General features: G+C 38.7%; 1 protein-coding gene across 2 annotated transcripts; it reads right to left on the bottom strand.

Moving 5' to 3' along the window:
• Positions 1-1,264: 1,264 nt before the first annotated feature.
• idh3b (isocitrate dehydrogenase (NAD(+)) 3 non-catalytic subunit beta) lies at positions 1,265-9,338 on the bottom strand. Of its 2 annotated transcripts, none has more exons than XM_029432266.1 (11): positions 9,229-9,338; positions 7,383-7,556; positions 6,984-7,104; positions 6,829-6,889; positions 6,605-6,737; positions 5,881-6,014; positions 5,655-5,757; positions 5,402-5,548; positions 5,128-5,222; positions 4,328-4,388; positions 1,265-1,717 (listed from the first exon to the last, which is right to left on the bottom strand). In XM_029432266.1, the coding sequence occupies exons 1-11, from the start codon at positions 9,280-9,282 to the stop codon at positions 1,640-1,642; spliced, it is 1,161 nt and encodes a 386-aa protein (XP_029288126.1). In that variant the 5' UTR covers positions 9,283-9,338; the 3' UTR covers positions 1,265-1,639. The 2 variants fall into 2 exon arrangements, with proteins under 2 accessions (XP_029288126.1, XP_029288125.1); XM_029432265.1 differs by lacking the exon at positions 1,265-1,717 and adding an exon at positions 2,294-3,497.
• Between the last annotated feature and the right edge of the window lie 1,092 nt (positions 9,339-10,430).

Genomic DNA, 10,430 nt, shown 5'->3' with positions numbered 1-10,430 from the left:
CAGGGCTGGGGGCCTTGAAGGGCCCCTGACTCAATTTCAGTGTCAGCGTTTATCAACCTATCAATAAAGAACCTCGAGGATGTTATGTTTGTTTGTTTGTAATATAAAACATAGACTATTTAATATATACATGAACTTGCCCAGAACCTGAAAATGATCCTTTTGGCCAAATGTGACACATTTACATATTATATTGATGTTAATATATATATATATATATATATATATATATATATATATATATATATATATATATATATATATATATATATATATATATATATATATATATATATATATATATATATATATATATATATATAAATGTGTGTTCTCCAGGATAAATACATGAATGAAGTAAAGACTTCAGGCACAGATTATGTTTTGAAGGTGGTGTGTGGTCCATAGTAACAATGCGTCCCATTCATAAATAAAGGGATTATGATATTGCAGTTTTATTGTGAACAAACCATAAAACAGATCTCAAGAAAAAAGCTTGAATCAAAACATAAGAAGATGGTTAAGAATAAATATTTACCCCAGAAACCTAGAAAAGGGTTATCAGAAAAGTCAAAATATAACTTAGTACATCAATAAAAAATATTGTTTGTTGAATACTTAAAATGAAGTGTAGAAATAAATAATAATTTCATTTTTTACACATTTTAATTTAGTAACTAACAAGATTATTTACGGATGTATTGAGTTATAGGTTTGACTTGTTTGATCAAATTTCAAAACATGTCCGTGTTGGGGCTTGATACCATGCAGTAAAAGGCCTATTGCCTTAAAAGTCACTATAAATAGTTCAATGTGTTCAGTAAGATGATGATTTTAATATTAAAGTTTTACAACAATGTCAGAAATGTTTGCCGGTGGTAAATTATTTATCTTAGTCTTATAGTAAACTGAATACATTTGGGTTCTGGACTGTTGGTTGGACAAAACAAGCAATTTGAAATGGGTTTAGTAAAATTGTGACTTTTTCACAATGTTTTAAACCAAATATTAATTCCCAAAGGTTTGTCATGTTTTTCTTCCTGGTCCTGGATCATTCACCAGCATGCACTAATCAAGCCTCTTTACAGATTCTGCCGTCCACCTGACGTGCATACGTTTGGACACAGAGGCCTCGGCCTGGATTGCAGCTCCTCACACTGCCAGGTGAAGTGTGCTGACTGAGAGCCCAGAAGCCATGATTAACTTATTACAATAAATACTACATCAGCTGACTATCAACATTCACACAAGGACTTCGCACACAGAATGATATATCTCATTTATTATTCATATCTCATCATAAATGAAGACGCAATAGAGCTAAAAGATCAAGTCAATAAATAATATGAAAGTATACACCATGTTATTGTCCGGATAATCAGACGTACTAATTGAAAGACTTAGCATGTTCAACTCACATTTTCTTTTCCTTAGATGTCATAGTTAATGTGGAATGCTCAACTGCACATTTAGCTGCACATCTCATCTGCATTTCACTGTGTTAACGTTGGAAAATGTGTGTAAACTGTTGCTGGAAAATGCTGAGTGCATACAGTCAGTCAAGAGGTCAGTTTAACAGAAGGTAAATAAAAAAGCGTTTGTGCGTCTGAGCAGCTGACAGATTTGCCAATACGGCGCTTTACACTGCCAGGTTAGCAATGACAGCCTGGGTGAACTCGTCGCTTGAGGCATAGCCCCCCAGGTCTCCAGTGCGCACCTGTTGCAAACATAAAGACAGTGTGTTAGTATATGCACAGCTGCAGCAACACATGTCCACACACAGTATCACGGCCTGCATCTTAGAGAGCCTTTAAAGACTGCACCCACAGAATACACTGCGATCAGGGAGATGTGTGCTTTTAGAAGCGTCATATCCTAAACTTCTTTATTTTATCACTTTTTAAAATAATTTGTAGCATTACTTGAGGCTGAGAGTGAACAGATACCAGCCACATAAAGTACATCTGCAAAGCAGACACAGTATTAATGTTCAGTTGTCCGTGTTAATAATGAGAGAACACTTTGTCGTCGTCCAACGTGCGTCCAGTTTTATCTTATTAGTATTCAACCAGTTATTTCATTCAAAGTCCAACAGTGAATGTTATTTATTCAATAGTACATCACACTTTTGACAAGCTTTAATATGCAAGTATGCACTCTCTATAAGGAATGTATGAGCAAAAGGGAAGTACTTTTGATAAGCATGGCACGGTCTACACCACTGCTGCTACACATTCTCCAGAGACTTGGACAGATGGAATTGCACCAAATGTCAAAACAAGAGGACAGTGAGTAATATATTATCTTTTATTATTTGTCTTATAAGTCTTAAATTGTGGCACAGTAAGACAATAAGCATGGATGTCTGCAGTGTTTTCTATTTTTACAGCATCTGTGGCATGAAAGGTTCTGACGGACCGAGCAGCACCATCGTTTACAAAAACCTGTTGATTGAGTTCTTGGAAAGGATGTATATAAATATAGAAACAATGACTTTACCCATTTCATTTGTGGACTGAAAACTAAAACAGACAATCTACAGTAAATATTATTTTTTTATTTCATTCATAATTGAACCGAGAGTAGACGCTGTGCACTGCTCCACTCATGCTGAACAGAGGACATCACACAGGGAGCTCTACGGTGTTTCCACAGTGGATATTAATCTGAGGAATTATTATAACATTTCTCATTTTGAAAGTTATTTGACAGTCAACCTGAAAGTATGAGTTATATATTTGTTGTATAAAGTTGTATATGTGGAGTTTGCTTGAAATGTTGATGTTAAAAAATCAGAAACATTAATTTTGCATTAGGAGTACTTTGCCATAAAGTAACTCGTTACAACACAGTTCAGATTTTAGTTTACAGCACTGCAATGGCAGAAGAGTTGTATTCAACATTAAGACATTTGTAGGTCAGAAATGTTACGGTATAACGATGTAGTTGTGTTATCAGACTGTATACTGAGTTACAGTAAATCGGTGGTGATGTGTGGGGCAAAAGCAGATTAGCCAATATAATCTGTAGATAAAAGGCAGCGTGGTGGCTTCACACATCTAACAATGTATGATAGCAGAGAGTTAGTCTGCATGGCCAACATGGCTGAAGCAACAAGACAAAAAGGTCTCCCAGAATGAGAGAAAAGAAACTGCAAAAGTGAAAAGATGATATCGATTTAATGATTAAATAATGAGAAAATAACCTTTAGTAAAGTACAACACAAGGCCCTATTTGATTCCACTGGAGCAAACCCAGTACAAACCACATACATTAGGATGCAACTGGTGATCGTCAATACTGTGCGACACAACGGTCATTGTGAGATGGGAGGTGAGTCTTAACATGCGTCCAGTTCATGTTAAGAACAATGTCCAGAGTTAAAGGAAGGAGTGTGACGATACATCTTAGTAAACAGGTCGGTGACGCAGGTTTTCCGTAACAGCAAGCACATAGTCGCTAGTGGTAGAGTAACCGCCAAGGTCTCGTGTCCGTACCTGAGACGTGCACAGACGCACACACACACACACACAGGATATTGGGGTACAAGGAGAGGAGGGAATCAAAGGGAAGGGAAGAGGGAGAGGAAGGGCACTTCAGACAACGTGCAGCCAAAATCTGCTTTCAAATGACAGGCATTCCTTAAAAATGACAATTTCTCACATTCACAAAGTAGCCTCAAATACAATGCTAACACAACTCAAAGGACGGCTTTCGCCACCTCTTTTACAAGAACCGTGAAAGGGAGAAAGAAATCTGTCGTGAAGTTATTGCTGAAATGCTGAATTGACCATGCATTTTATCTGAGGGACTAAGGTTGACCGGCTTCATGCTTGTGTTTGCGACAGGTCATGTTAGTGTCACCATGGAGCAGGTGCAACAGGCAGTTCATTTAAAAAGAAAAAAGATTAGTTGTCCTGGTAACTGAGTGGTGAAGAGAAGTGCTAAAGAAGAGCTACAGTAAGATGCATGAGCATTTAGAAAGTCTCAAAAGTCAGTAATCAAAGGCTCTCTAACATACTACGCTATAATTTGCATGCTGTTAAAAGTAGGCATTTGTGGGTCAAGAGCTGCCAACGTTACACTTGACGTGTTGGTATCCGACTGATTTATGTGATGAAGCGCTTCCAATTTATATTGTCTTTTTCATTTTCTTAAGCGCATATTAGAATACAGCTACTGACCCACAAACTTGATGAGTAATGTGTTCATTTAGAAATGCAAAATGAGGCTATAGGAGACTTGTCTTCACATTTCTGAAGCAGAATCACATTTTATTTTTATTTTTTTTATTCAGTAGGTAGAACTCAAACACACAATAACTTACCTTGCCCTGTTTAATGACCCTCTTCACAGCATCTGACACCATATTGGAGTGATAATCCAGGCTGCAACACAACACAGTGACAATTAAGAGGTGGGCGAAAAACTTTCTTGTACATACAGTATGTCAACATTCAGCAATACAGGCGCATGAAGCTGGGGAAGGGAATTTAGAAGCATTTTTGTTATATTTGTCTTTACATCTCAACAGCAATCAATTAATAAAATACTCCGACAAAAAAAGTAATAAAAAGCAAGCTTATAATCATTTTATTCGGCCTGCATGAAATGACTCGAAGGCCTACATGCCTGCCTGTCTAACGCTCCTCTCCCCAACGCTCTGATGGACTTGTGCTCCAGCAGTAGTCAGTAGGGATGTAACAATGCCAAAAACTCACGGTGAAAAGGTCCACAATAAGATATGTCCTCTATTAAATAATGAATCTGAGATATACCGCCGTTTCATTCGTATAAAATGTGTTTTTTCTTTCCTTTTTCCTACTTAAAGTGCTTCTGCTTTCTTTCTTTGATAAAGTAGCTTTAGCAATGATGAAAACGGCCTTGGCCTCCAGCAGTGTGATGTCTCATCCCAGCGGAGCAGCGCGGCGAAGGAGTGTGAGTAGAACTACAAGGCAGTCAGACTTTATTTCCCCTCGATACTTTCCAAATCTAGTTTACGCTTGCTGGTTTCTTTAAAGCCGTCTAAGGCTTAAAGGGGGTGCGGTGGACCAGGATAGAGGATTAGAAGGTATGTTGCGAAATGTGGTGTACTTCTTACAACACGACCTTAAGAGGTTGACTCACTTGAGGTGCCTGAGCATGTTAGCAGCACTGAGCAGCATGGCTGTGGGGTTGGCAATGTTCCTTCCTACAGCTTGTGCAAAGGGGTGGCGCGCACCCTGAAAGAGAAGCGAGAACGAGGATCAACGATGACACAAGTTGTCTTCATCACGAGGTTACACAGAAAGTAATCAATAGTAATACCATGTCAATAGCTATTGCTATTCTCATCTAATGTATGAATCAGAATAAAACAACAGAATGACTGGCTGGCTAAAAAAGAAAGAAAGTAACTCACAGTCTCAAACACAGCATACTCTGCGCTGTAGCTTTCCCCAGGAACAACTCCAGCTCCTCCAACCAGCCCCGCTGCCAGGTTATCAATAATGTTACCGTACAGGTTGGGCATCACCAGCACGTCAAACTGGTATGGGTTCTGGACCAGCTGCAAGTAACAAGGACAATGAGAAGTTTAAAAGTGACACTTAAAACCTAAATCAGCAAATGACTTATTGACAAAGTGAGGGGATGAATTGTGAGGCTGTATGTACCTGCATGCAACAGTTATCAATGATTATGTTCTCATATTTGATTCTGGGGTACAGCTGTGCAATCTCCGCACAGCTCTGCAGAAACAGGCCATCACTCAGTTTCCTGTAATAAGACGGGAGATGAGGACACATTACGACTTAAATTAACAACATTTTAAGAGTCCATACTGGAATATGATTGATTTATTTTTTAAAGCAAAGAGAGGGAGCTTTGCTATTCTCTTACATGATGTTGGCCTTGTGAACAGCGGTGACCTTGCTTCGTCCTTTCTTGGTGGCGTAATCAAAAGCGAACTTGGCGATGCGCCGTGACTTCACTCTGGTGATGATCTTCAAGCATTCGATCACACCCGTCACACTCTACAGAGAAAGAAGACGGTAGACACATTTTAATACAGCCGTTCCTATTCAAGCAGTGACTCATCAACCGTGCAGTGGAATGAAAACACATTCCCACACTACACCATTACCCACATTTTTCAGCTGTCCATCCCCATGTCCTTCTGACGGACAAGTTTCTCATTTCTGATCTGATGTTAATGAACGAAGCCGTTTACACTTTAACTGCTTGTATTTCACATTTATGTTTAGGGTTGAAGTCCATTAGGTGGCCAGTAGAGACCAGGTGTAAACGGTCACACTGCCAACAAACTTTAATAATAAAGCGAGTCCACAGGACAGCTAAAGAATCATTATATGAGTAGCAATGAACGTAAGTGAAAAGTAGTTCAAAACCTGAATGAAAGACACAAAGACACAAACACATTGGACCATTTCAGCACTTCTGGCCGACTGACTCATCTTTGTTTTGATACCCGGTTTAATGCTGGCCAAATCTCTGTGTGCTCAAGGGAAAACTCCCTCTTTAAAGAAAAATAAACATTTCCTTTACACGGTTTAAAACCACAGCTCATCCTGATCTGACTGGCGTGAGGAGGAGCGTTGTTTACCTCGTGCTCCAGGGAGCTGTACTCCCCCTCGGTCTGTTCGCGGATGATGACCAGGTCCAGGTTGTTGTGGCGAGTGCTGTAGCCCGGCAGGCTGTTCACATGAACCACATTAGCAAACAGGTCCAGTTTACGTCTGGGGAACAGATGGGGTCGGAAGAGTTATTTAAAAACAACAACAACAACAGAAACAAACAAAAAAATCACAACTTGTTTTCTGGTTTTACCTCAATCTCATCTCATATGAAGCCAGCTCCCCTTTGAACTCCATGGGTGTGTGAATCTTCCCTGGAGCATGTCACAAACATATATGTTAGGTCTGTTTAGTATAACTCATATTTTGTTGTTATTGAATGTGGGTCGACTATAAGAGTAAAGCTACCTTTCATGGCCACTTTGTTGTTCTTCATAGAGGTTAAAACTTGATCCAGCTTCTCCTCACTGGCCATGTTCTGCACCTCGCTCAGGTGAAACTCCTCAAACTCCACCGGGACATCTCCTGCCTGGAGACAAGACAAAAAGAAATAAACGTCAAGATCAGCCATTTTAATCTAATTACATCAGCATACATAAAGGCTGAATAAGCCTCAAGTGAGCCAAGAGTGGGAGAGATATTATATATCAAACATAAAAATAGTGTGAGATGGTACAAAAAATAACTTTGGATGTTTGCCAAAAAGATCTTCTACTTTTGTGTATTTTCTTGCAGTCACAGCTATTGTCCACCATATGTTTTCTAAAAAGACAAAAGGCTGTGATGATTCCATCCCCGTCATTGTACCTTGAACACGTCCTTGACAGCCGTCATCAGCTCAGGTCCAACTCCATCCCCTGGCACCATCGTGACCTTGAAGGTAGCATCAGCGCGGGCCGGCGGGGCTTCTGGGCCACAGAGAGCAGCAGACACACTCAATGGCCGACAGGCCAGCTGCTGCCACTGGGGGCCGCTCAGGCCCTGCGGAAAGAAAACAATGTTACAACATCGTGTACGAGGACACAATATAAAACATGTCATACATAAAGTAGTAGCTGTCCCTAATATCTCTGAGCAATTCCCAACCTTTCCTCATCTTTCTATAAACAATTAGAGGAGAAAAAGTAGCAAAGAAAAATCTTACAACAATAAACACGATTTTGCGTAGAGCTGAAACAATGAATCCATCACTTGTTCAACAGAAAATGTAATCGGCAACTTTTTAAATAATCGATTATCGTTTGAGTTGTTTTTCATCATCTCCAACATTCAACATCTGCTTGCTCCACCAGGATTTGCTGCTGTTTCAGGTTATATATTATTGTAAATTTAACATTTAGGAGTTTCGGATTGGTGGTGTTACATTTGGCTCAGTGAAACTGTGATAGGTATTTTATAGACAAAACAACTGACAAAATAGTTGGCAGATTAATCAATAATAAATAAATAAATAAAGTGCAGTAATAATTATGTGCAGGGATGTTTTTTCTTTCGTTTCATTCCTTTAATCATCTTGTGACCCCTCTAAGTTATCTTGAGAGATAAAACACACTGTATTAGGTAATTATGGGAAGTGTTGCAAATCAATGAGCATTAGGCCTAATATATGAGAAATGTTACTGACTTTTTATATGATTTTTGATTTAATTTCAAATGTCAATGTCTGGAAAGGCAAAAACAGACATTCCTGTCTGGTTATTTTATTCATTAACAATTTATTGACTTTCCAGAAAAGTATCTGGATCACAATATGTATCAGTATCAAAAAAACACTGTGTTAATTTGATAGAGGATTTTATCAATATTGCCCAATGTTTGTCACAATGACGCACATTTGACTAGATAATATGGAGGCGGGAAGAGATGGGTGTTTCTGTTTTGTTTTTTTATCTCTGTAGACATGTTTCAAGAGGATCCTAAATGATCATCTGCCACTGGCCTGTGAGCAAAATTGGAGCTACAGGTAATAAATAACATAAAAACAATTCACTTCAGCTGTCATCTTTCAAAATGACAACTAAACATGCCACCTGTAGTTTTAAAGTCATAATCTAGGCTACTGCACATCTCTTGACTTCCACTGACATTGAACAATTTGGCAAGTGAGAAATCTGGAGATGAATAACAACTCAAACAGAGTGTTCAAACCACAAGCATAATATATATGATCCAGTTAGCCAGTGGTTAGCCCCGATCATTTGAGTGCTGTTGTTATACGTGTGTAACTAAACTAACTGATGGATCACTAAGAGCAAAGGAGGTTACCATGTCAGGGTTAACTGACGTAGCAAACTAACGTTAGCAGCTTTAGCTCACTGTATCACATACAAGACAAACTATATGGCCATAGAATAGTTTGACGAGTATTAACTGAAGACCGAGATTTATTTTCTCGTTGACCAGCTGACAAAACCAGGTGGAGCCACAAAACCACCGCAACTATCACCTTTTATCTGAACAGGCAGCTATTAAAACGGAGTGTCAATGAAGGAGGCTCATGGTTAGCAACAAACCACGAATAACACAAGTCAGTCCGACTCTCTCTTTAACAATTTAAGATAACATGCTTCTTGAGTTCAACAAATACAACCTCGATTTCTTTCCAACTAACGTATGTGTAAAATAAGCTTGTAAACAGCATCTATGCACTCACCTTGACCAATGTTACTAAGCTTCCTCTCAAGGCGGCCGCCATCGTTACAGACATGCAGCGACTGAGTGTCTTCTTCTGTGGTGCAGCAGTGGTAGAGCGCTCACTACAGAGCGCCCCTGAGTGGACAGATGAGTTATGACAGGTAATGGGATGACAATGGTCTCCCCCTCTACTGAGGACTGTCTTGCTCCAGGACACTTCGGCAGACCAGATGAGTTACCTCAGGTAGCTTGTAAACGGGTCATATCACAAAGCCATTCTGGATCATACTCCACTTGAGTATTTTCATTTCCTTCTACTTCACTACATCTCAAAGGCAACCATTGTAGTTTTTACTCCACTACATGTATGTGATAACTTTAGTTACTTTGAAGATTCAGATTCATATAAATAATACAAAATATGATCAACAAATAATTTAAAGGTTGTGATTAACTTTATTGATCCCTTGGTGAAATTAACAAGCTACCCAGCAGTAAATATAAATTCAATAAATAAGCTCCTCCTTTACCAGCTGCAACATTAAAGTGATTAACACATTAATACATCAATAATTACAATCCTATAATGTAATAATATTTTGAAACGGGCCGGTTGGTCAGAATGAGTACTTTACTTTTGATAATTTGAGTATATTTTGATGCTAATACTTTTGTACTTTGACTTTAGTAAAATGTTGAATGCAGGAACTTCACTTTCTATTACTTGGTATTACTACTTTCACTGGAGTTAAATATCTGAGTTCTTTGTCCACAATCCAGAAATCAAAATAACTCAAACAGGAAAACTGTCATTACACATAAGCAGGAAGCAGTTGTTTGTAAACTTCCATACTCATTAGCTCTTTTGAAAGATCTTCATAGTTAGTTTGAGTTATGATGAGGTTAAAAAGCCGATTTAATGTGGATGGCAAACTGAATATAAAGACATATAGAAATATACGGCGAAGGATAAGGTGAAGAATTTAGAGAGGTGTATAAAATAGGAAACAAGAAAACCTGACAATATAATGCAATATATCACTGTTGCAATAAAGACCATCTTCGTGAAGCTAAGACTGTTCACTTCACTTTGAATGATAGACAGACAGGCCCCCTCGCAGCCCCTGACAGGGCCCCTGAAACATACAGTAATTTATTGTATCAGAGTTGTTGTTAAAATCAGGGGGCCTAAAACAGCTGAGGATGCAAATGTTCACACTC

The sequence above is a fragment of the Cottoperca gobio genome, chromosome 5, assembly GCF_900634415.1.
Source record: "Cottoperca gobio chromosome 5, fCotGob3.1, whole genome shotgun sequence".
NCBI lineage: Eukaryota > Metazoa > Chordata > Actinopteri > Perciformes > Bovichtidae > Cottoperca > Cottoperca gobio.
Note: the sequence above shows the minus strand (reverse complement) of the source record. Positions and strands in the feature narration are given on the sequence as shown.

Bases quoted from the DNA above. Each gene is read 5' to 3' on its own strand.
- idh3b (XM_029432265.1), bottom strand. From the start codon at position 9,282: ATGTCTGTAACGATGGCGGCCGCCTTGAGAGGAAGCTTAGTAACATTG. The intron at 6,738-6,828 runs GTAAAACCAGAA...TCTGTTCCCCAG, and splicing joins TCATATGAGATGAGATTGAG to ACGTAAACTGGACCTGTTTG. The intron at 3,498-4,327 runs GTAAGTTATTGT...TGCACGTCTCAG, and splicing joins GGGTCATTAAACAGGGCAAG to GTACGGACACGAGACCTTGG.